General features: G+C 38.4%; 1 protein-coding gene across 1 annotated transcript in view; it reads right to left on the bottom strand.

The window, feature by feature from the left end:
- Positions 1-25,109, bottom strand: part of LOC101684283 (zinc finger CCHC-type and RNA-binding motif-containing protein 1-like) — a 34,530-nt gene extending 9,421 nt beyond the window's left edge. The window contains 5 exon segments of the mRNA XM_045077933.1: positions 7,056-7,247; positions 7,483-7,569; positions 19,245-19,330; positions 22,785-22,854; positions 25,033-25,109. Coding sequence (XP_044933868.1) covers positions 7,056-7,247; positions 7,483-7,569; positions 19,245-19,330; positions 22,785-22,854; positions 25,033-25,109 — 512 coding nt within the window.
- Positions 25,110-25,751: the final 642 nt, after the last annotated feature.

The following is a 25,751-nucleotide window of genomic DNA, read 5'->3' as shown; positions in this document are numbered from 1 at the left end:
AGTCTGTAGATGGACAGACTCAGCAGTGGGGTGAGTAATATGTAAAAAGGCCATCTCTTTGTTCCCAATCATGGAACTTAACAAGGAGGTAACTTCATTTGTAAATTTTTTTGACTTTTTAGAATTAAGGTGCACCTAAGTTCCTACACTTTGCAGTAGAGAAACCCGGGCTTTCGACTGAAAAGAATGAACCAATTTGATGTTAGGTGTCCATTGTAATATATGGGCATTTCTGGATTTTGGAGCAAATTGATAATAAGACTTCAGAATGTCCAAAGTAGGAGCATCTGGATTTTTACAGCCAAGTATGCTTTGCTCACATCAAGCTTTTATCTTTATTTTTAATAAACTTAAAAATAAAATCTGGGCTAGCAAATAGTGGTTCTCAACATACAGTAAGTCAGATATTAAAATTCATGGGGGCAGTCAAGGCATTATAATAAACATGTGGGAATATACACGTTTTTCTTCTGGAAAAGTAACAGGAGCATAATTTGAAATGGCCATTTTTGAGGGAGCATTGACACCATCTCTAAACTGGTTTGAGAGCATCAGGGGATGTCATGGTAGAACAGATCAGTGGGTCCGTCAAACTTGCTAGCTAAAGGGATGGTGATAGTTGAGAAGCATAATATTGGGAGTAAATTGTTTCCCTCTCTGTAATTAGCCTCAAATAAATGTTAGAAAGTACTCTCTCACACTTCCATATCTTTCTTTCACTGAAGCCATAATTTTACCTAATGTCTTCTCAATGAAGAATGTGCTTTATGACTCCTTGGCCTGTAGGAGTGTGCTACCTGCCGTGTAAAATTATACATCTCTCAAAATGCAAGGCAAGGTTTTTGTTTGTTTATTTGAATGTCTTGAGATTTGTGAATAAGTGTGTGCTAATGCACCAAATTCTCTTTAAGAACAGTATATGTTCCCTTTGGGTATTTTTTGAACATTGCTCAGTACTGAGTGGTCTCTGGCTGAAATGTTGGAATATTCCGGCAATTTGAATTGAAAACTTTTTCGGCATCATTTGTATAGTCATACTTTTTTTAAAAGATTTTATTTATTTATTTGACAGAAAGAGACCATAAGTAGGCACAGAGGCAGGCAGGGTTGGGAGGATGGGGAAGCCGGCTCCCAGTTGAGCAGAGAGCCTAACGCGAGGCTTGATCTCAGGACCCTAGGATCATGACTGATCTGAATGCAGAGGCTTTAACCCACTGGGCCATTCAGGAAGCCCTACTCATACCATTTGATAGGAAATATTTTAGAGTTCTATGATCAGTATCTCAGAGGAAACCTGGAAAGATGTTCTCCATTAAAATTAAGTTAATTAATAAGGCAATTTTATTAACTTTTATTAAGTTTTAAATATCTAAGACATATGCATTGTTCAAAAGTCACAAGATACAAAATAACACTGAGCTAATAGTTGTCATCTCTCTCTTTACTCCTTGGCCACCTATTACTCTATCTGGGCATGCATTTTGTCAGTTTCTTGACTATCATTCTGGATAGATCCCTACATAAATATTCTATACATTTCATGCATGTATTATATATTTTTTCACACAAATGTTTGCATGATATAAACACTTTTCTACAACTTACTTTTATCATGATGTATTCTGGAAGCTTTCCATATGTATGCATGTAGAAACATCTCCTTTTTTCTTCTTAACTTACTAAGAGTATTCTATTGCACATATATATTGTAAGCTATTTTCAAAAATTACATTATTAGATAACCCTTCCTTTAATGGAAAGCCTGGGGAATTAAAAAAAAAAAAGGATAAAATGAAACCTGCTTCTTGAAGACCAGATCATATCTATTCTTCAATGATAGTGACAGAATAATGATTTTATTCTATTTTGCTTTGTGAATAGAATTGTTATCTTTTTCACCTATCCAAATATTTTTCTGAATACATTCACATGGTTCAAATAAAAAAGTAAATAGAAAGAAAAGTTTATCTCTAGGACAAATGGATAGCTACATGCCAAAGAATAAATTTGGACTCCCTACATCATGCCATATAGAAAAATTAACTCATTATGGATCATAGACCTAATACAAGAGCTAAAACTATAAAACCCTTAGAAGAAAATATAGAAGTGACTTTTATGATGTTGGATTAAGCAATGATATGCTATTTTATTATTAGCTATGATACCTTACCTATGATACCAAATCCACAAATTATAAAAGAGAAGACTGACAAGTGGAACTTCCTCAGAATTAAAATTTTTTTGCTTCAGAGAACACCATCAAGAAAGTGAGAAGGTAACCTACATACTGCGAGAAAATAGTTGTAAATAATGTACCTGATAAGAGACTTGTATACAGAATATATAATTGATGCTTACAAGCCAATAATAGAAAGGCAACCCAATGATAAAATAGGCAAAGGATTTGAATAGTCATTTATCCAAAGAAAATATATGAATGGCCAATAAACACATGAAAATATGCTCAACATCATTAGTCATTAGGGAAATGGAAATCAAAACCACTACGAGATACTACTTCATATTCACCTGAATGGTTGTTAATAAAAATGACATACAGTAACAAGTATTGAGGATGGGGGGAATTTGGAACCCTCATATACTCCTGAATATACTGACTATGAAATGATGCAGCTGCTTTGGAGAACAGGAGTTCCTCAAAACATTAAACAGAGAGTTACAGTATAACCCAAGTAATTCATCTGATGTCTTCTTATATATCCTCAAAATATTTCTTTTTTTTTTTTTTAGATTTTATTTATTTATTTGACAGACAGAGATCACAAGTAGGCAGAGAGGCAGGCAGAGAGAGAGGGGGAAGTAGGCTCCCTGCTGAACAGAGAGCCTGATGCGGGGGCTGGATCCCAGGACCCTGAGATCATGACCAGAGCCAAAGGCAGAGGCTTAACCCACTGAGCCACCCAGGTGCTCCAAAATATTTCTTGTTATTAAATAGCTCGTAATTCTTTAGTCCTTCCCTAAGGAATCTCAAGTTCCAAAATTCCCATTAAATCTCCAAGCCCTAAAAATTCTCTATACACCTGCCTTGGCATATACCTAAGAAAAATGAAACTATGTCCACAACATATTTTATACAAATGTCTTTAGTAGCATTACTTGTAATGGTTCAAAAGTGGAAACAACTCAAATGTTCATCAACTGGTGAACATATAAATGAAATCTGGTACATCCAGTGGGATTCATTGGAGTACCAGATTTAAATTTGGCAATATAAAGAAATGAAGCACTAATATATACTACAACATGCATGAACTTCAAAAGCATCATATGCTGAAATGAATTATTCACAAAACACCATATATTGAAAAAAAAATTTTTAAATATTTTATTTATTTATTTGACAGACAGAGATCATAAGTAGGCAGAGAAGAAGGCAGAGAGAGAGTTCAGGCTCCCTGCTGAGCAGAGAGCCCAATGCAGGGCTTGATCCCAGGATTCTGGGATCATGACCTGAGCTGAAAGCAGAGGCTTTAACCCACTGAGCCACTCATGTGCCCTGAAAAAAGTCTTTTTAATGATGTCCAGAATTGGCAAATCTACAGAAACAAAAAGGAAACAACCTAAGTGTGCATCAGTGGATGTGTGAATAAAGAAAATGTAGCATATTTGCATAATGGCATACTATTCATCCATTAAAAAGAAGAAATGTGAAGTGTGTAAACCTGGTGATTCACAGACCTGTACCCCTGGGGATAAAAATATATGTTTATAAAAAATAAAAAATTAATTTAAAAATAAATAAATAAATAAAAATCTAAAAAAAAAGAATTTAAATGATTCCTGAAATATCAATGTTACACAGATTTTATATTGTGAATAAAAAATAAAAATAAAAAGCTACTTGTAAAAAAAAGAATTTAAATGATTCCTGAAATATCAATGTTACACAGATTTTATATTGTGAATAAAAAATAAAAATAAAAAGCTACTTGTAAAAAAAAAGAAGAAGAAATGTTAGTCTTTGTGACAACATGGCTGGACATTGAGGGCATTATGGTAAGTGAAATAAGTCACAGAGAAAGACATATACTGTATGATATCACCTACATATGGAATCTAAAACACCCAAACTCACAGAAAGAGAGTAGATTGGTTTTTGCCAGAGACAGGCATGGGGTGTGTTGGAGGAATGGGTGAGGGTGATCAAAGTTATAAGTAATAAGATGACTAAGGCCTGGAGATGTAACATTCAGCATAATGGCTGTAGTAAATTATACTCTACTGCATTTTTGAAAGTTGCTAACAGAGTCCATCTTAAAAATTCTCAACATAAAAACTGTAACTATGTAAGGTGATGGATGTGTTAAAAAACCTTATTGTGGCAATCATTTCACAATATATACATATATCAAATCATCACATTGTACACCTTAAACTTACACAACCTTATACATCAATTATATCTCAATAAAGCTAAGAAAAAAGAGAAGTAGTTGATTAACATGCAATTTTGGTTGGCAGTTGTTTTCTCTGAGCACGCTGAAGATGTTATCACACTGTGTTCTGGCTTTCCTTGTCACCGTTGAGAAGCTAGCTGTCAGTGCATCGGAAATTGAAGGTTCTAATGTTTTTTCTTGGTACTTTAGTACGTTTATGTGTTTCATGGTCTGCACTTTCATGTGTCTAGGTACTTATTTTTATGGTTAGGATTCATTTAGCTTCATGAATCTGAGAATTGGTATTTTTTAAAAAATAACTTCTGAAAAATTCTTAAGCACTATTCTTTTGAATATTACCTCAGTCCCCTTCTCTCTTCCTCCTTTTGGATACTTAATTAAACGTATATTAGAACTTTGTATTCCCCTATATTGATTCAACTTTTTAAATACTTTACATCTCTGCTTCTCTTCAGAGATATCTTCCAGCCCCCAAGTTTCTCTTTATATCTAATCAAATTTAAACCTACCTGTTGAGTTATATGTCTTTTTCTAGAAGTTGTTTGCTTCTTGTTCAAATACACTTTCACATTTTATAATCTTTACATTTTTAAAAATAATTTCAGTCTTTCTTTGCTTTCTTAGAATTTGATGACACATTTTTGTTTTATATTTGATTTCCAATTATTTACTGAATTCTTTATCTGATTATGTTGCCCACAATTTTAATGATTCTCACTCACAGTATCTTGTCTTGTGCATTTCGTACATATTTCTTGAAGCTTTATTTGTAGGGATTTATGAAGGCCTATATTAAATATGGGTTCCACTAGAAAAAAAAAAAAACTGTCCCATTTCTGCCACCAGCCTGGGATTTTTACCAAATTCTTCATGAACGTATGCATGAGTGCATGTGTGCATACATGTGTGTACATGTGTTTGACACCCCATGTAGTTTGAGTTTTTATTGACATAACCATGTCATAACTGGATCATGGTTATTAATTTTAAGAGAAGATACCCTCCAGCATCCCATGCAGAGTCTACAGATATGCAGTTTTATTTGTCTTCCTTTGGCAAGGATTGTGGGCTGGTGATGGCCTGGTCATTGGGATGTGTTTACTTGGGCTTTATATTACACTGGGTACGTATACTTTGGAGTTGTATGCAGAAGTGCCTTATATTATATTTCGCACTTATGGTGACCCCTGGGACTTTGTCTTCCCCATATCCTTAAACATCAAAAAAACCAACCGCCAGATATAGTCAGAACAGCACATGTTCTCAAGATAAAGACAGAATTGGGGCTACTTTCTTTGTTCCTCTTTTGTTCTGAGGATTACTAAGTTTTTACTAATGTTTTTACAAAATGAATGTAGACATCAATAATTTAGTTGTTTTAGCAAAAGTCACTCACAGTAACTGGTGCTCAAGAAATACTTATTGAAGAGATGAATGAATGATTTCTCAGGCCCTCCTATGTTAGATAGATGGTTCCTCCAAGCTGTCACAGGGAATGGTAGAGAACCAGATCCCTTTCCTAGAGAATATTTCTCTGTATCAATATCTTTTCTACAGGGCAGCACAGAACAAGAATTATGAAGGAAAAAGAAACCCTCTTTCCCATCTTGCCTTTGCTAAGAGAGAAACAAAGAAAGAAGGGACTAAGGAAGAGAAAAAGGAGGAGAGGAGGGAATGCATGGAATGCTTGGTGGTGGAACTGTGAATCGTAGGCTTCCCTAGTTAGGGTTTACTCATTCATGAGGATCTTTTACATTTCTCTTTCATATCTGGAACTATTGCCAATTCTTGTACAGATGTTCCTGCACATCTATGGCCATAAATGAATGTATTCTGACTCTCAAGGGTTTCCCAACCTCACGTTCTGATCTCATCCCGCATGCCAGTACTCCAATGGGCTGAAAGAGGAATCCAGAAGTTTACTGAAGAGAAGGTTAAACTGAAGATCGACCAGTAGAGGAAAATACTTCCTCTGAGTTCTCTAGAATCCATTTCATGGCCCTGCTACTTGTCTTTGAACTCTTTTTTCTCTAACTGCTCTTTTGCATTAGATCTTTCAAGAGAAATAGGTTTATCCCTTCACCCTCTGGCCTGGCTGGTCTGAATCAGTGAAATCATTCCATGTCTCAGAGCCACATTAATAGAAACATGGCTGTGGATAGTCTGGTTCTTCCATAAGTCACCATGCTTTTAGAAGCACTTAATTATCTCCCAAGATGAATTATGTGACATCCTGTAATGGGACCTAAATATCAGGACCTGTGACCTTTCTCAAGGTGAGCACCATCTCCTCACTCCTTCCCTCTCTTCAAGCCAGCATCTTAACCTCTCCTAAGGACTGTGGAGCACTAATGTACACACCACACACTCCCAAAGATCAGAGCTTGACTGGTTTTTCATCCATGCATGTTTCCTGCAATGAAGGAACGCCTTGCAAGAGCCCTCTTGGGCAGAAATGGCAAGATTTCTGGAGACACGAAAAGGCTCATTAATGGCTGCCATTAACAAGTAGAGCACAAGAGGTGAGTTGATGGAATATGGCCTCCTTGCTTAATGGAAGCTGGTGACTGACACTGTCCACAGGAGAAATGAGAGTGTTAAGTGGATGTCTAGAATATGGACCGCTCCACAAACTGAGTGGTACTAAAGGCCAGTTTGCTGCCATCGTGTTTGCAGGAAGACTTTCTTGTTTGTGCGTTCTCGTGTACATGGACTACAGCATGGACTTTGCTAGCAGATACTGCCCCATTTTGCAAAAAGGACTTTCCTTGGGCCATCGACGTGGGTGGGCCCTCTCCACAATGAATCACAGCACCGGACTTCCTCCTGACATCACACTTCAATCAAAAACTTTTTGCACAAAATGTCACTTTCAAAGTTGCGGTTTGGGGAGAAAAAAAAAGTGTCTTTATAAAAAATTCATGGCCACAATGATCTGATAATGCAGTGTTCTGATACCAGCAGATGTTTTGTCTAACATGTTCCCTGAAGCTGTACTCTGTGCCTTCATATCTTTCATTTCCAGTTGCTATCTGCTGACTGTGGGATGTCATGTACGTACCCTATAGCTATGCGCGGCAATTCGCATCTAACACCACCGCGCGTAATGAGCTTCACAAGATGCTTGTCGCAGTAACTCCGTACTTCCCTAACCATATGGAACACAACACTCTAAAGCCCATAGACACTTTTTTTTATTACAGTTCAGATCCTTAAAACATAATCTGTGTGATGTCTAGTGAATGTGCGTGAAGAGCGCTGAAAACAAAGTTAACACTTGTTCACATCATCTGTTACAAATGTCCAATTTGGGACAATAAATTTCCTCGGAACCTGTTCTTTTGCTGACTCGTTGCTTTATCTTTTTTCCTCTTTCTCTCACGTCGTTTTTTTTATGAACTATGCATATGTATTAAATGGGATTTGTTGTCCCTAGATACCAATTTGCATAAAGTACAAGCCATCATTGGTTGGAGAGAAGCAAATTACTTCTCCGGCAAGATCACACTTTTTTTTTTTTTTTAATTTTAACAAACCGCAGGCAGAGGCTGTTAACAGCACTTAGCCAGATATGCAAAGTATCACTTTTCTCAAAAGCAGCTTGATCAATGAGGGGGAAGAGAAAAAAAGTGAGAGGTGATATTATTCAATTAAGTCCCCTATGAAGCTGACCTGAAACAGAAATGCCATACCTGTTCGGCCACCTGTCCACCTGCCGGTAAGATGAGCCTCTGCGTTTCCCCTTCGGTTCAGATCAGGTATTCAAGTCTTGAGGGGGAAAAACATCAAGAGACTAAGTTAGCAAAGAAGTGAGACCAACTCAGCAGCTTTTAAAAATAAAACTAATCTCGCAGTTTTATTCTCTGCTTTTCAGAAAACTCACCGGTTTGGGTTTATTTTTTTTTCGAGTTACTCTTGCCATTCTTTCCTTTGTGGCTTGATAATCGAGCAACTCTCTGTCAACAGTTCTGCTTATAATTGCTGACTCAAAATGTCTTGTAAACTGCAAGTAGGACCCGCACCCCCCACCCAACCCCACCTCTGCCTGTCACTGAAGGCAGCTTTTCTCTAACACACGAGGGAAGAAGTGTGGAACGTTTTGGATGGGGCCCCAGCATCCAGGTCCACACCAGTCCGCGGCTCACTCTTCCCACTGCTCTTGTCGTGTACACCTGTGACAACTTGGCAATTGCCTGGGTGATATCTCAGAGACTTGCAAATTCCAGCTTGTCCCTCTGCTAAGTAGAGCTGTGCTAGTTTTTGCTAAATAAGGAAACAAACAGCTCTCTCAGCCAAGAATCTCAGACGACGTATGGGGGGTGGAAGTTGGGAACCTTAGAAACAGCTGGGAATAAATGACACTCTCCAACTTTTGACAAACTTGCCATAGAAAACTTCAGGAGACTGTGGTCTGACTTAGATGCACATTTCAGTTAAGTTTCAGTTCCAAGGGCTTTGATATATGTTATAGAATAACTGAATTTTTAAGATGAGTTTAAATCATTCCATCCAGCCTCCGTGTAAGTGTTTTACAGGTAACAAATATATGTTCTAGTCACTGTGATCCCTAAAAATAAACGAGGAATTTTTAGTAAAGTCTGCTTCCCCTTTTAGGAAGGGGTACTCCATTATTCATTGAAGAGAAACAAAGAGACTGAAATATGTTATTTACCCGCATTGTTTTGTCCGGAGGCCAAGCAAAGATAGAAACAATTGAGTGAGAAGCCAACTTAGTGATAAAAGGGTGTATGCTACTACCCATGATATCTCTGGTGAAGACAAAGAAATGACCAAAATTTACCATTCAGGAGTCAGAGACTTTGTGAGTGAGAGTGCATATGAGTGTGTATGTGTTTCCCCTCACCCCGGTGTTCCTAGTGCCTAGAAAACTGGTACTTACGAAGTGCTCAATACCTGTTTGTTAAATGAATTAATAAATGGCCGAGTTGTGAATTAATGGACACATAACGGAAGTAGGCTGTGCACAAGAAACTATTAATATCACTAGAGTAAAAGATCAATGAAAGTCCTGTCATATACGATACCCTACTCTGAATTCCATCTTAGAGACATTTTGGAGTGCCTGGATTGTTCTAGGAAATAAACAAGCATTGCTTACAGAGTCTGGGAGGTAATGGTTATGGAAATTGTATGATTTTGGAATAGAAACAAACAAAATGATTCCACTTACTAATGCAGTGAACTTCGGTAAGTTACTTAATCTCTTTGAGCTTTAGTTTCTTCTACTCTGAGATAGGAAAAAAAAAAACAAAACTGTGGCACAGGGATGTTTTGATGATTAAATGAGATTAATCAATATCAAATTCCTAATACATAGAAACACTCACCGACTGTTGGGTTCCTTTTTATTTCTCTGCCCCTAAGAACTTACAATCTAATTCTACTTTCTGAAATGAACACACTAAATATATCTCCTATAGAAGAAGATCTTGGAAGATTTGGAGAGGAACACAGAACTACTTCTGAGAAGAAAAATGCACAAAAGAAGGAGCTTTTTGTGCCCTGTCCTGTCTCTTGCCTGTGCACATGCTGTTCTACCTGCCTGCAACACCTTCCTTTCTTCTATTCACCTAACCAAATTGTATTCAATTATCCAATTTCTAAGCCCTCAGGGCTTAGGAAACAGGATTTCAGAGCTCATAGTGGGCTTACGCATTGTTTGTTAAACCTCAAAACATAAATATTTCTGTTTTACTGTGTTCTATTGGTTGTCTTTTGTTGTATAACAAATAACCTTAAAACATAGTATTTTGGAACAGCAGTTGTTTCTCATAGTCAGTGGGTTAGCTGGATGGTTTCCCCGCTGGGTTAGCCTAGATCCACTCACAAAATTGCATTTAGCTGGAGTGTTGGCTGGGTTGAAAACTCTAAGAACTTTGTCTGGAGCCTCTTGGTTCTTCTTCATGTGGTCTCTTCCCCTCCAGTAGGCAAGATGGATTTCCTTCTATGGCAGAAAGGTGACCATGGAAACAATATGGCCTTGTTAAGGACAAAGCTCCAGAACGTACACAAAGTCATGTCTGCCCCATTTTATTGGGCAAAATAGGCCACAAGGCCAGTTCATATTCAAAGAGGTCAAGAAGGAGATTCTGCCACTGGGTGGGAGATTTGTCAATGCTACACCACAAAAAGTTGTACATACTGAAATTGGAGGTATTTGTGGCCATTAAATAATCAACCTCAGGTACTCCTTGCTTTGATATTGAGGATTTGCATCAAAAATTCTTTTTATCTCTGACCCCCATTTTGAAGGCCTATCCTGATAAACTGTCTAGCTTCAAAAGACCTTTTGGGCACCAAGTCCCTATTTCTAGGTTTTGCATATTTAAAGCCATTAATTGCACTCTTCTAAACAAAGGATTGTCAAATCGTGTTTCATACTTTCCTTCTTACTACAAGGGGAAGGAACAATAGATTATGTTCATGCTGTGTCATATTTTGATATGCTACCTTTCAATAAAGCCTGCCTTAAAAGGAAGAAAGATCTCAACCTAACTTAATACCTCAGGAACTAGAAAAAGAACAACAAACTAAACCCAAAGTCAACTGAAGGAAGGAGACAATAAGTATCAGAGATAAAATAAAGCAGAGAATGAAAACACAATAGAAAAAAACAAACCAACAAAACCTTTTTTTTAAAATAAAATCAGCAAACTTTTAGTTAGACTAAGAAAAAAGAGAGAAGATTCTGATAAATTATATCAGAAATGAAAAAGGAGACATTACAACGGATGTCTCAGAAACAAAAAGGATTACAAAGGACTATTAGAGTAATGATTTGCAAACAAATTGGATAACCTAGAAGAAATGGACAAATTTCTAGAAGCACACAAGTAACCAACACTGAATCTAGAAGAACCAGAAAACCCCAAATACACTCATAAATAAGATTGAAGTAATAAAAATCTCCACAAAAAAGAAAAGCTCAGAACCAGATGGCTTCACGGATGAATTCTACCAAACATTCAAAGAAAAATTGATCTAATCCTCTCAAATGCTTCCAGAGAATGGAAGTAGAGGGAATACTCTTAAACTAATTTTATGAAGCTAGCATCACCCTGATACCTAAACCAAACAAAGACACCACCGAAAAGAAAACTACAGGCCAACATCTCTGATGAACAAAGATACAAAAATACTTAATAAAATGCTAGCAAACTGATATGCAGAGTCAATACAATCCCTGTTAAAATTCTGATGGCATTTTTGAAGAAGTGGAAAAAGCAATTTTGAAATTATTATGGAACCACAAAAGACCCCAAATAGCCAAACCAACCTTAAGAAAGAATAGAGGTGGAAGTATCACATTTCCTCAATTCAAATTATATTATAAAGTATAGTAATCAAACAGTATGGTACTGGCATAGACACATAGACCAATAGGACGACAAAATAGAGAGCCCCAAAATAAACCAAAGCATATACAATCAACTAATTTTCAATATGGGCACTAAGAATACACAATGGGCCAATGATAATCTTTTCAGTAAATGGAATTGGGAAAACTGGACATCCATATACAGAAGAATGAAATTGGATCCATACCTTAAACCAAGTACACTAATCAACTCAAAATGGGTTAAAGACAAATATAACACCTGAAACTGTAAAACTCCTAGAAGAAAACATATGAAGAAAGCTCCTTGATACCGGTCTCCCAGTGATTTCTTAGATATCTTAGAGATACCAGAAGCTCAGGCAACAAAAAACAAGAAGCAAAAATAAAGTAGGACTACATTAAACTAAAAAGTTTCTGTACAGAAAAAGAAATGATCAACAAAATAAAAAAAGGCAATCTATGAATTGAGAGAAAATATTTGCAAACTATATACCTAATAATTAATGTCCAAAATATATAAGGAACTCATACAAGTCAATTGGGGGAAAAAACAAACCAAACAAACAACCTGATTTAAAAAAATTGGTGAAAGGATCTGAATAGACATTTTTCCAAAGTAGACATGCATATGACCAAGAGTTATAAAGCATTCCTGGGACACTTGGGTGGCTCAGTTGGTTACGCATCCTGCTCTTGGTTTTGGTTCAGGTCATGATCTCATGGGTTATGAGATGGAGCTCCTTGTGGAGCCCGGTGTCAGGCTCTCCTCACTCAGTGAGAGGTCTGCTTGAAGATTTTCTCCCTCTGACCATCCTCCCAAATGCATGTGCCCTCTCTCAAATAAATAAATACATATTTAAGGAAAAAAAAAAGCTTGCAGGGTGCCTGGATGGCTCAGTCGGTGTTAATTGGGTGCCTTCAGCTCAGGTCATGGTCCCAGGGTCCTGGGATTGAGCCCCACTTTGGGTCCTTGCTCAGCAGGGAGCCCGCTTCTCAACCCTGCGTGCTGCTCCCCCTGCTTGCTTGCTCTCTCCCCCACCCCTCTGTGTCAAATAAATAAGATCTTTAAAAAAAAAAAAAAAAAAAAAAGCTTGGTTTCCATCACTGATCATAAGAGAAATGTAAATCAGAGCCATAAGTTATCACTTTATACCTGTTAGGATGTCTATTATTTGAAAGATAGCAGGTGTTAGGAAGTGGAGAAAGGATAACTCTTGGACACTATGAGTGGGCATATAAATTGGTATGGCCACTATAGAAAACAGCATGGAAATTCCTCAAAAAACTAAAAATATAACTACAATATGATTCAGCAATTCCACTTTTAGGTATATATCCAAAAGAATTGAAATCAAGATCTCAAAGATATATCTGCACTCCTATGTTCATCAAGCATTATTCACTATAGCCAAGATAAGGAAATTACTTCTGTTGCTGACAAATAAAGAAAATATGGGATGGATATATATGTATATACACAACAGATTATTATTCATTTGCAACAACATGGATGAACCTGGAATGTGTTATGCCAGACACAGTGAAATAAGCCAGACACAGAAAGAAAGAAAGAAAACAAAACAAAACACTACATGATCTCACTTATATGTGGAATCTAAAAATTGGATGTCCATATGCAAAAAAGTTGAATTCATGAATTTCCTAAATTCATGCAAATAAATCTAGAAACAGACCTTACACTTTTATAAAAATTAACTCAAAATGGGTCATAGGACTAAATATAAAACACAATACTGTACAATTCCTAGGGAAAAAAATTAGAGACAATTTATGTGTGATCAGGTTTTAGATATGCCACTAAAAGCATAAATTTTACCTTGTTAGAATTAAAATTGTCTGCTCCGCCAAAGACCACATCAAAAGGATGCAATGACAAGTATCATAGACCAGGAGAAAATATTTGCAAAACGCATATCTGATAAAGGAATTGTATCCAAATTATACAAAGAACGCTTACAACTTAATAATAAGAAAATGACCCAGTTAAAAGATCTGAACACTCAGCTCACCAAAGAAATTATACAGATTGCAAATAAACATACGAAATGATCCTCAATATCATTGTCATCAGGAAATTGGATTCTGAATTTTGTTTTTCTTAATTGATTGAAATAATCATATTTTCTTTTTTAGTTCATTGTTGTGAATCACATGGATTGACTTTTGAATGTTGAACAAGCCTTGCACTCATGAACTAAACCTCACAAGGTCATGATGTATTATTATTCTTTTATGGATTGCTGAAATTTTCTTTCTTTTTTTTTTTTTGCTAATATTTTGTTGAATACTTCTGTGTAATACATTGGTTGACAGTTTTTTTATTTCTTGTATTATTTTTGTCTAGCTTTTTATATGGGGGTACTGCCTCATAAAATGAGTTGGAAAATGTTCCCTTCTCATGCATTTTTTGTGAAATTGTGGAAGACTCTACAAAATTTGTATTATTTTTTTCTGAAATATTTGGTATGCTTTATCAGTAGAGCCATTTGGTACCAGACTTCTCTTTTCTGGAAAGTTCTTAATGAAGAATTTTCGTTAATTGACACAGGGATATTCTAGCTATATAGTTTCTTCTTGAGTGAGTTTTTGTATTCATTTTTCAAGTAATTGGCCCATTTTATCTAAATGGTCAAATGTTTAGACATAGAATTTTTTTAGCATTTTCTCATTATTTTAGAATCCATTCTTTCCTTATCATCTGATGGTCTGTAAGTGATATTTCTTTTTTATTCGTGATATTGAAAATCAGTATCTTCTCTTTTGTTGCTGATATTGAAAATTGGTATCTTACCTTTTCTGTCTGACTTAGATTTGTCATTTCTGTTTCTTTTCAGCAAACCAGCTTTTGGTATTATTGACTTGTTTGTCTCTATTGTTTTTCTCTGTTTTCAGTTTTGTTGATTTCTGTCCTTATGTTTATAATTTTCTATCTTTTGCTTGCTCTGTAATTTGTTCTTTTGTTTCTGGCTTCCTAAGGTGAAGCTTAGATGGTTTATTTGAGGCCTTTCTTCATACTCACATAAGCATTTAATGCTATAAATTATGCTCTAGGCACTGTTTTAGCTTCATCCTAAAAAAAAATTAGCTTCATCCCCACATTCACATTCAGTTCAAAATATTTTATATTTCCACACTTTTCAGAATTTTTTGGTTTTTTATTTCCTTATGATCAAAGAATATATTTTGTACAGTTTTTCTTTCTTTTAAATTTGTTATGGTTTTTTATATGGTCCACAATACAGTTGGCCTAGCTGTCTTTTTTTTTTTTTTTAATGTGCATTTAACAAGAATGTGTGTATTCAGCTGTTTTTAGGTGTAATGTTAATAAATTAGCAACTGTATCAAATCAGTTAATATTATTGTTCGGGTCTTCTGTATCTCTGCTAATTTTCTGTCTATTTGTTCTATTGATTGGAAGTGGAGTATGGAGTCTCCAACTATAATTGTGGACTTGACTGTTGCTCCTTCTTTTACTTCTATTTCTTCTATCTCTCTGTGAATTCATCATATTTTTCTGGTTCTTGTTTTTCCAGTAATTTTGGGGATTTTGCATTCTGAGACTCCAGGTGTCATTAAAATTAGTGGTGAATGTTGACTCTTTTTTTAAATTTTAGTAGGTTCAGATGATAAAGCCTTTCTTGCCTTCTGTGGGTGATGGTTCCAACATGAGTAAGATGTCACAGCTTTTGCTATGTTGCTTTAGATATGTTCTATGCGTGCAGCAGTTAGTCTGGGACTTGGTGTTTATTTATATTACAGTTCAATTCTCAAGACCTTTGCTGAGCTGGTTTGTGTCTACTACGCACATGCACAGCTTATGGAGGTAAGCCCATGACTTGTGTCAGTTCCTATACGGAGGAAGGATTTATCTTTTCCAGCTCTGTCTTTAAGATTTTTCCTACACATATTAGTGTTTAGGGAGGATTTTCCCTTCAAAGGTTTCACTATCTCAAGTTTAGGTCAAAGTTGGGAAAAAGTTTAGAAAATCACCCTGGTTATGGTCATTCTTCAAGCTTTGTTCCCTCTCCAATTTGTCTGCTATTGCAAACTTTTCAGAGTCCTCAACTACTTGCTTTTTAAAAATGATGTCTAGGGACACCTGGGTGGGTCAGTTGGTTAAACGGCTGCCTTTGGCTCAGGTCATGATTCCAGCGTCCTGGGATTGAGTCCCACACCTTGCTCAGCGGGGAGCCCACTTCTCCCTCTCCCTCTGCCTTCCACTCTGTCTGCCTGTGCTCACTCTCTCTGACAAATAAATAAATAAAATCTTTCAAAAAGATAAAAATAAAAATAAAAATGATGTCTAGAATATTGAGTTGTAATCAGTTGGAGTGATAAGTATCATAGGCTTACTCCATTTTGGGCAGCACTAGAAGTGCCAACCTGGTTTTAATAAATTATAATAATACATGGGTACTCATTGAGGAATTCTTAACAGTCTGAGGATTATGTTTTGGTAAAATGCTTTGTTTGAAAATACGTATGTAATAAGTATCAAGAAATACAGTTTCCAACATGGCACCTGAAATTCAATAACTGTCTTAGGAAAAGGCTTTAGAGGTAACTGCCATCTAGCAGGGGTTCAGTGAATGTATTTTTTATTACAAATAAATACTGATAATTAAAAGACACAATTTATAATATATTAATAAAAATGTTTACATAACAGAAACATCCCATTGAAGGGTTCCTTTAAGCAATAAATTAATCAAAAAACTTAAAAAATAGACTTTGATCTTCCCAGACACATATATGTTATGCAAAATCCATTTTACTTGAATTAAAGGAAATTTCACTTCAGTCATCAATCATGTCCCGGCAAATCTGCCCAATTATTGATCTTAGTTGTGAAAATCTTGAGACGATAATGCTTAATTGTTTGCTTTGCTTTGTAAATTGGCATCATCAGGTTCTTCTTACGGTGAAGAACTGTGAAGTCATCACACTTCTAAAATCCGATGTTCAGCCTTTCTGGTTTTATATCATCATACTTCAATAATGGGTCCTTCTCTCAGGGCAGAGTTGCATTTTCTCAGCTCACAGAATCTGATGAAGAAACCAGAATTACCAGTTTTCAGTGAGAACTATAGTTGTGTCTCTCTCTCTCTCAAACACACACACACACACACACACACAGTCTATTTCCACTGGCTTGAATGATCCATCCTGTTCTTATAAGCAGATCTATAAAGGAACCACCATAATCAGAAGGCATGCTGTTGAACAGGATATCAGAACTAGGAGAGTATATCGATATAACTATTTAATAGCAGTATAGTCCTATATACTCAGGCAAATTCTCATTCCACTACCTAATAACTGAGAGCTGGGCACATCATTTTAACATGTTGAGAGGGTAGGTTCTTGTTTTGAGTCAGCGGGAGATCAAATAAGTGAGGCATCAAGTATCTCATACTCCTAATCAAACAGTACAAATCCTACCAGGGCTACAATCAATTACCAGTATGCCCCTATATGAACCATCAGCTATCAGCCATTTCCCTCCAAACAGATAACAAATATGGTGGAGAATTTTTTTTTTTAATTCTTCTTTATTTTGTCCAACCCTGGATGAGACAGAACTTAGAAAGAAATATGGGAGACATAAAAAGGAGCAACCCACCCCACCCACACATACATACACCCATACGTATAAACCATCATTAAAAATTTTGGCTTAGGGGCGCCTGGGTGGCTCAATGGGTTAAGCCGCTGCCTTCGGCCCAGGTCATGATCCCAGGGTCCTGGGATCGAGCCCCGCATCGGGCTCTCTGCTCAGCTGGGAGTCTGCTTCCTTCTCTCTCTCTCTGCCTGCCTCTCTGCCTGCTTGTGATCTCTCTCTGTCAAACAAATAAAATCTTTAAAAAAAAAATTTTTTTTGGCTTATAGGGGCACCTGGGTGGCTCAGGTGGGTTAAAGCCTCTGCCTTCGGCTCAGGTCATGATCCCAGGGTCCTGGGATCGAGCCCTGCATCAGGCTCTCTGCTCAGCAGGGAGCCTGCTTCCTCCTCTCTCTGCCTCCCTCTCTGCTACTTGTGATCTCTGTCTGACAAATAAATAAATAAAAATATTTTTTAAAAAATTTTGGCTTATAGTAGAGGGAAGGAGAGACGGGTATAGATCCTATGAAGACATAGGAAAAGAAGCAAGATCATGCAGAATTGTTGAAGACGAGATAAAAAGAAAACTTCAAGAGGAAGAGAGTAATCAACAGGGCATGTAATCAATCCACTACTCATGGTAAAGATTGCAGAGGGTATTGGCCATAAAAAGGCCTCTTGAACTTGAAGTCAGGTTTGAGAAAGCTCTTTGAGTAGAGTGCAATGGATAAAACATAGCTTTAGATGGTGAGAATAGGGAGGCTGGTCAAAGGCAAACTACTTATTTGGGGTGTCTGGTAGGAACAATGGAAAAAGGAGGACTTAGAACATGAACTTTGAGAGGAAATTCTTACTTTTGTGGCACAAATTCCAAAGCTTATCATTAGGAGGAAGGGGGGTCTACAGATGTAAAGAAGTAGTGGTGCGATATAACAACTATTTATCAAGCACCTACTATGCGTCTGACATTGTTTTCAGTGCCAGAGATACAGCAGTGAAAGAAAGAGGCAAAGATCTCTGCTTCTTGTGATTTACATTCTAGTGAAAATATCCAGGAAATAAAAAAGTGGAATATGTAATTTTTTAGATGCTGATGTGTGCTGCAGAGGAGAAATATTCCCAAGTGATGCTCAACCTTTTGAGGAGGAAAAATGCCTCTCCCTCCAAGAAAAAAAAAGAAAATAAGTAAAAATGTCAGATGAACCTAGAGGGACACTCCTAAAAAGAAGTGGTTGAGGACAGTTGAGTCATTTTGCATAGGAAAGTGGCCTTTTATCTCTGCTTTTGCTTCATACTTCTCTTTGCATATATTTGTCAAGACTTTGTGGGGCTCCTACTTCACTACTAGACGTATGCAGGAATTAACACATGTTGGAGGACTAACTATTGGCCCCTTTATTATGAATGGTGATCTAATTCACAGTAACCAAAGTAGTGCCTTTTCCAAATACACATTCATTAGCTGTCATACGTCACCTGCACCTACCTATCAACTAGCACATTTTACTTCATTATGTCATTTTTTAGTGACAATCAGTGTAGCCTTAATTGTCACAAAAAGCCCTAATTTCAAGGAGGAAACCATGTTTCCATTGTGTTCGAGAACAAGTTTATGTATGTAATATGGTTTCTGTGAGTATAATTAAGTGTATTAGGGGTTAATTTCATGTCCACACCCCCCCTTTCCATATTTGTAGATGGTAAATTCCTTTCAACCATTGCTTGCAGAGTAATACCCAGGTTTTCACCATGGGTAGGGAACTCCGCATTTGTGGCCTCAAACATAATGGCACCTAGAATTTGAATAGCTCACCCGAAGCCACCCAACATATCGACGTCTTACTCATGGTCTTCGTAGGTTCGTTTTTTAGAGTAGTTGGCAATTTCAGAAACAATAAGGCAGCCCTGAAAAGGGTCTATGAAGGGTCCCTAAAAGGGGGGAGATTTTTAGAAACAAACAAACAAACAAACAAAACAGATTCATTCTGCCTAAACTACTTTCTGTCTCAGGAGCCAAATTCTACCATTCTTCTTTGGAGCTCCGTTTGTCTAAGATTGTAGTGTCATTTTCCAGCTTTCATCAGTGACAGGCAAATACTCACCAATGCCTTAATCCAATATTTACCTGATTCCCCATTTAATTCCATGAATTGCAATAGAGAGATGATGCAAACTATCTCTGCATTTGAATTCCTGCATGTAATGTGTGAACGAAGTCCCAAATTCACTACCACTCCCTAATTCTGCCCTCTGTTGTGGTTGCCTGAGACCCAGGAGCCCCACCGCACCAATGACTTGAGACCTGGCCAAAGTTGCACTCTCAGTTACAGAATGTGGTTTTCCACCCCACTACGGGCAACCTCCAGCTTTAGTCCCCTTTGCTTCCAGCTCTTCCTTAGCACAGGACCCTGGCTGAACCTTCCTCTAACTGCCTGGTGCCTTCTTAAAACAATCTTTCCCAACTCCTCCTTGGCCTGAAATATTCCAAAACATCACTTCTGGGAATCCCAATCTGAGATTCTTCCTCACTTTTTCTAGAACCGTGAAGCTACCAGTACAATTCAGACAGCGCCAATTTTATCGACTTTCATTCCTTTAGATTTTTCTAGTTGGACTCATTTCATCCCCTCCTCCACACCAAGCTCCCTTCCCAAATCCATATTCACAGTCTCCTCAGTGGGAGGTAAAGGGCATTAAATCCTAAAGGTTTCTTCTAAATTTCTCCATTCCTCTTTGCCAACAGGAGGAAGCTATGTTTCTTCTGGGTTTGCTAGTAATGGGATTTTTTTTTCCCCTTTTCCTTAACACAGTTCTATAATTAATGCATGTTTCTTTGATTCTACATTTATATTTAACACATTTTAAAAGGTACAAAATGCGTTTTAAAGATGCTTCTTGTTCCCTTGTGATTATTCGAGTACAGAGGAGCCATGTAAGGATTATGAGAGGAACTCACAGCAAGGAGGAGTAAGCTATTGACAGAGACTCCCCAGAGTAGAAGCCATGTGAAAGGGAAGTTCATGAACTTGGAAACTCTTGCACCACCTGCTGGTAATTTAGGAAAGCAATTAAATGCCAGACGTGGACTGACACGGTGGCATTTGGGAACAACCACACTCCTTGGGTATCATATTATCATCAGAGTCTGAAGGGCTGACAGAAGCAGTGCCTGTGCTTAAACTTACGAAAAACTTAGTTTTGGCATCTCGTGCCCCTGGAAAACTGGCTCATTTTGAAAAGAACCCTTTCTCCTCTTTCCCTCAAGCCACTCCAGCCATACCTCAGCCTTGGGAAAGCTTCGGTTCTCTGGACGCCTCTCTTTTCACTCTACTCCAACATCACCTCTTTGGCAGGTCCCTAAGTGGGCTCTTTCTCTCCAGCTCTTGGAGCTCATTCCCAAAGAATAATGTCTACTTTGTTGCTGGTTGAAAGTTCCCTCAGACATTCACTATATGCAAAGAGACAGAGGCCAGGGTGACTTCTATGGCTTACAGATCATGGAATGGGAAGGCCTGAGGAGAGAAATGAAGAGAGCTAACTAGAGCAAGGGCTTTCCCCTTGCACCTAGGATGCCCTGAACTGCCTCCTTCAGCTGTCTCAATGAATACCCAGCAGTCACTACACTGATAAGGAAGCTACTCAAAGCTACTTGGCATGTGACATTTAATCATTGACCATGACTGACTGTTACTCGGTAACTCTGAGATTTAAAGAATCCAGGTGATTTCTACAGTCATGGTTTTCAGTCCTTACACTACATAAAAAAACATTTCCGGAGTTTGTTACATTCGTAGATTTCTGGGCCCTGTCCCGGAGATCCAGATTGAATAGGTCCAAGGAGGGCTCTAGAATCTGCATCTAACAAGGCCTCCTGGTGGCTCTGAGACTCAGACCACACTTCCAGAAACACTAAGAACAGTCAGGAGAGTAAAAGATCTCTCATTGTTTCCATTCCCAAAAATTGTTTCTCCAATTACATCCTCTGTCCTTTTATCCCATCCTCTTTATTGTAGCTGTTATACAAGAAAAGCAGGATTATTGTTAGAAAATTAGAAAACTAAAATTAAAATTGAATAACATAATCGAAACTCATACCCAGACAAATAACCTGTGTTAACCTGCTTACATTTTGTTGTGTATTCTTCCACAATTTTTGTACACACACACGCACACACTTTATAGGTTTATAGGTTATTGTATTCATTTATGAATATATCAGGAATGTCCTTGCATGTTGACAAACCCATAATACCTTCAACGTCATTTTAATGGCTATTCCATTAAACAGATGTATGGTTGTTTAGTCAGTGCCCTAGTGTTGAATATTTAGATTTTCCCCAATAGTTCTATCCTCATAAGCAAACCTGTGATCAACATTTCTATGCATATGCCTGCTTGTCCAGTTGTTTCCTTAGCACAGATTTCTTGTGGCAGAATTGTCAAGTCAAAGGTAATACATTTTAAGGCTTCTGATAAATTTACTATATGCAAAGTATTGCAGATATTGCTAAATGTCCCCTAAGAAATGTTTCCTGATTTACCCTCCCAGCAGCAGTTTATAAAAGGGAAGAAACACACCCTGGATATTATAATATTGAAAAAAAAAACCTATTACCCATATGCTCTGATAAAAAAAAATTATTTTCATTGTTTTAATGTGCAATTATTTGACTCAAAGAATGAATTTTTTAAACTATATATTTGCCAGTTCGCTTTATGAGCTGTTTATTCACATTCTTTGCCTACTATATTCTTGCAACACTTGTCTTTTTCTTACTAACCAGGAAGAACTGTTCATATATTTAAGTATATTAAATTTGTTGGCTACCCATTTGCAAATATATTCTCATATATTTCTCAAAACTTCATATTCATATTTTTAACTCCTTAGCTTTTTTGTTACACAGATACTATTGATATTTATGAGGTTAAATGTATGAATTTTTTTAGAAATTTGTAGAATTTCTGTCTTTAATTTCATGTAGAAAGACCTCTCCTTCAAAATTATATAAATATTCACTTATATGCTCTTTCAGTATTTTTATGGTTTATTTTTACATTTAGAGCTTTGATCCATCTGAAAATTTTGATATGGAAGATTAACTTTATTTTCTGTATTGTCAGTCTTTTGTTCTAGTAGCTATCAGTCCTCCTATTTTTTTGTGAGAGAAACATTCTGAGCAGCTCTTTGGGTTATATTCACATGAATGGTCTGAGAGAAACAAATCCTGTCTTTGGGGGGGTCCCTCCCTGTCCTGGCTCCACGGTAGGGCTTCCTCTGAAGTTGATTTTGAGACTTGCTAAGTGCTGTGTCTTCCACACTTGATCTTAGCCAAAAGGCCGAGAAGCGACAGTGCTGTGCCTTCCAGAGGAAGCCACCGACCTTCCCTTCCCATTCCTTCCCATCATCTGCAGGTATGAGGTTTCCATAGGCTGGCATATCTCCAGTAAACCTACCCGTAAAGGAGAAAATAATGTAAGCAACTCAGGATGGTTTGATTTCACTCCTGGTCTCCAGTTCCCTTCCCCTTGCTCCCAGCTTTTCCACACTCGCCGTTGCAACATGAGAGAGTGAAAGGAGCGCAATGTGAGAGCAGAATTTTATTTTGACCCTGGCTTTGCCACGCATCTCTCTGAGTCGTCTGTAAAATGGGTAGTCATGTGTATGAGTCTGCTTGGGCTGCTGAAACAAAACAGCACAGACTGGACGCCTTAACAGAGATTTATCTTCTCATAGTTCGGGAGGCAGGAAGTCCATCAGAGTTGGCTTCAGAGGAGGCCTGTCTTTCTGGCTGGCAGACAGTCACCTTCTTGCTGTGTCATCACGTTATCTCCTTTGTGCACGTGTGTGGAGGGAAATCACTGGTGTCTCTTCCTCTTCTTATGAGGACACCAGTCCTATTGGGTTGGAGCCTTAACCTTACGACCTCATTTACCCCCTTAAAGCACCTATCTCCAAATACAGTCACATTAGGTTAAGGCTTCTGCTTATGAATTTTAGGGGGGCAAAAATTCAGTCCATAATATTATGGATTTCTAGAGCTCATGCAGATGTAAACATTTTGAAAATAGTTTCAGGGGCGCCTGGGTGGCTCAGTGGTTAAGCCGCTGCCTTCGGCTCAGGTCATGATCTCGGGGTCCTGGGATCGAGTCCCGCGTCGGGCTCTCTGCTCAGCAGGGAGCCTGCTTCCTCCTCTCTCTCTCTCTCTGCCTGCCTCTCTGCCTACTTGTGATTTCTCTCTGTCAAATAAATGAATAAAAAAATCTTTAAAAAAAAAAAAAAAAAAAAAGAAAATAGTTTCAAATAAGTGTCAGAAGCTTCAGGAGATGGAGCCTAAGAATGCAAACTGCATTGCTACTGAAGTCAGCCAGTCTGTTGTTAGCATGTCAAATATGTCCAGGGCTGTGCTGGACGTCTCTGGGTGTTCAAAAGAATCATGCAGCACAGTCCCTAGCCTTCAATGGCATTGTCTCTCCAAATGTGTCTCTCCATTTGCAATAATGCGAGAATAACACAAAACCCAGTATGGTGAAGGGCAAGGTGGGGCTTCAAATCATACACTTACACACTAGGCAATCAGGTAAGCGATGCATCTTAGGAGTTCAAATACTGAAGGTATGCTGAGCCCTTGGCTTGGCCCCTGGGACTTCCCCTATTCAGTGGCAGAGCAGAAAGTTGCATCACATTTCCCCTGAGAAAACTCTCTTGTTTGAGTGTTGGTCTGTTCTCAATGGAGGCAGGTATTCCTGGGTCTGAGCTGGTGAATCAAACCTTGGGTGATGTCCCCCAGGATAGGTTAGACACATTACCTTCTGGGAGGCCCCCTAGGCAGACTACAGGAGTGGCTGGAATTTTGGTCCAGAGGAAGGGAGAAAGCAGCATCAGCATTTTCTTTTTTGAAGTTGTGGCTATTTTAGAAAACGGAGGCCCCCGGGGGCTGAGAGGACAGGTTCTGGCTGTCTGAACCACTGATTCTCACCAGGGCTCTCCCTTGTGCAGAGAAGGAAGAAGGTGGGTATTTATGGAGACCAGTGTCAGCCTCTTCAAAGACTGGAAGTAGTGTCAGTGTTCCAAAACCAGATAATCCCAAACACCAGACTGGTGAGATGCCAGGCAGCTCCAGCAGGAACGGGGGAGGAGGGCGGGGCCACGAGGTCTGCTGAGGCCACGCCCACCGTGGCTCTGGCCCTTTCCCTCCATGACAGTCCTGCCTTTTCTTGCCCCCCCACCCTCGGCCCCTTGCTTTGGAAAGGAGGTTGCTAGATACCCCGTCCTAAGCCCCACACGTGGAGCTACCTGAAGTGGTTTAACCCACTGCAAGCGTGGTACCAATCATTCAACAATTCCCACGGCTGCTTTTGTGAGAAGCCTCTCTCTTAAGCCTCTGGTTTAAGAATTTAGAGTAATCATGTAAAAATGATACCCCTGTGCTCCATGATCCGCTGAATCTCGCTAATGCCGGATCCCAGAAGAGGGCTTATTAATGGTGAGACGCAGTGCCTCTCTCTCGGCTCATGTTTCACACGGAGCTCTCTTATGGATTCAGCTGTAAACCTCACTGCCGATAAAGGGAGGATAATGAACCTCCCTGCTCCATGAGAATGAAATCGAGGGCTGATGGACTTCTTACCTGCTGTACCTCTTGGCCCTGGGGCCAGCGTCAGAGGTCTGCTTCCTGGCTTTGGGAAATAAAAGGGGCAAGGCCATTTCTTCACACCCCTCAGGCTTTTCTCTGCTGTGGTGAAAGGGGCTGCATTAAAAGATCCATATTTGGAACCTGAGAGATGTTATCATTTTTCAAGTGTTTCCATCTAATTGTTGCGTCAGTCTCTGGTGCCAACAGGGTGAAGGGCTCCTCGTTTTTTGTGCAATTTCCATGAAAATAAATAGGGTTTTGGAATTTCTGGATCCCATGAACCAGATCATTCTGCAGTATATTGGGGCTCAGGACTTTTCCTGTTTTGTTCTCATGGTGACCACAAAGCCAATGCTTTCTCTAGTAGCAATCTGTGAGGGGCCTTGAGGGTACCAGGACTGTGTGTCTAGCTGCACACCCCCCCCTTCACAGCCCTTCCTACCCGATGTCAGCAAGGGAGAAGACAGCCCCTGTCTTAGATGAGAAACCCTTTCTAGAACCCAGCGCAAAGACGGGCTGGCATGCATTACCACGAAGCCCATTTTTGGAGTGTAAAATTTCACACTTAAAAAGCCCGACTCTGTATCAAGCTTTATCCTTTTCTAAGCACTCACACCCAATATCTCATTTGCCGCATAACCAGTCAGGCAAGAGGCTAAGAGAATCTCGTTCTAGAGATGACAAAACGGAGGCCCGCAGATGTTAGGCAGAAC

This window comes from Mustela putorius, unplaced genomic scaffold (assembly GCF_011764305.1).
Source record: "Mustela putorius furo isolate JIRA1106 unplaced genomic scaffold, ASM1176430v1.1 tig00000224_pilon_pilon_pilon, whole genome shotgun sequence".
NCBI classification, from domain to species: Eukaryota; Metazoa; Chordata; class Mammalia; order Carnivora; family Mustelidae; genus Mustela; species Mustela putorius.
This window is presented reverse-complemented; position numbering and strand designations above follow the sequence as displayed.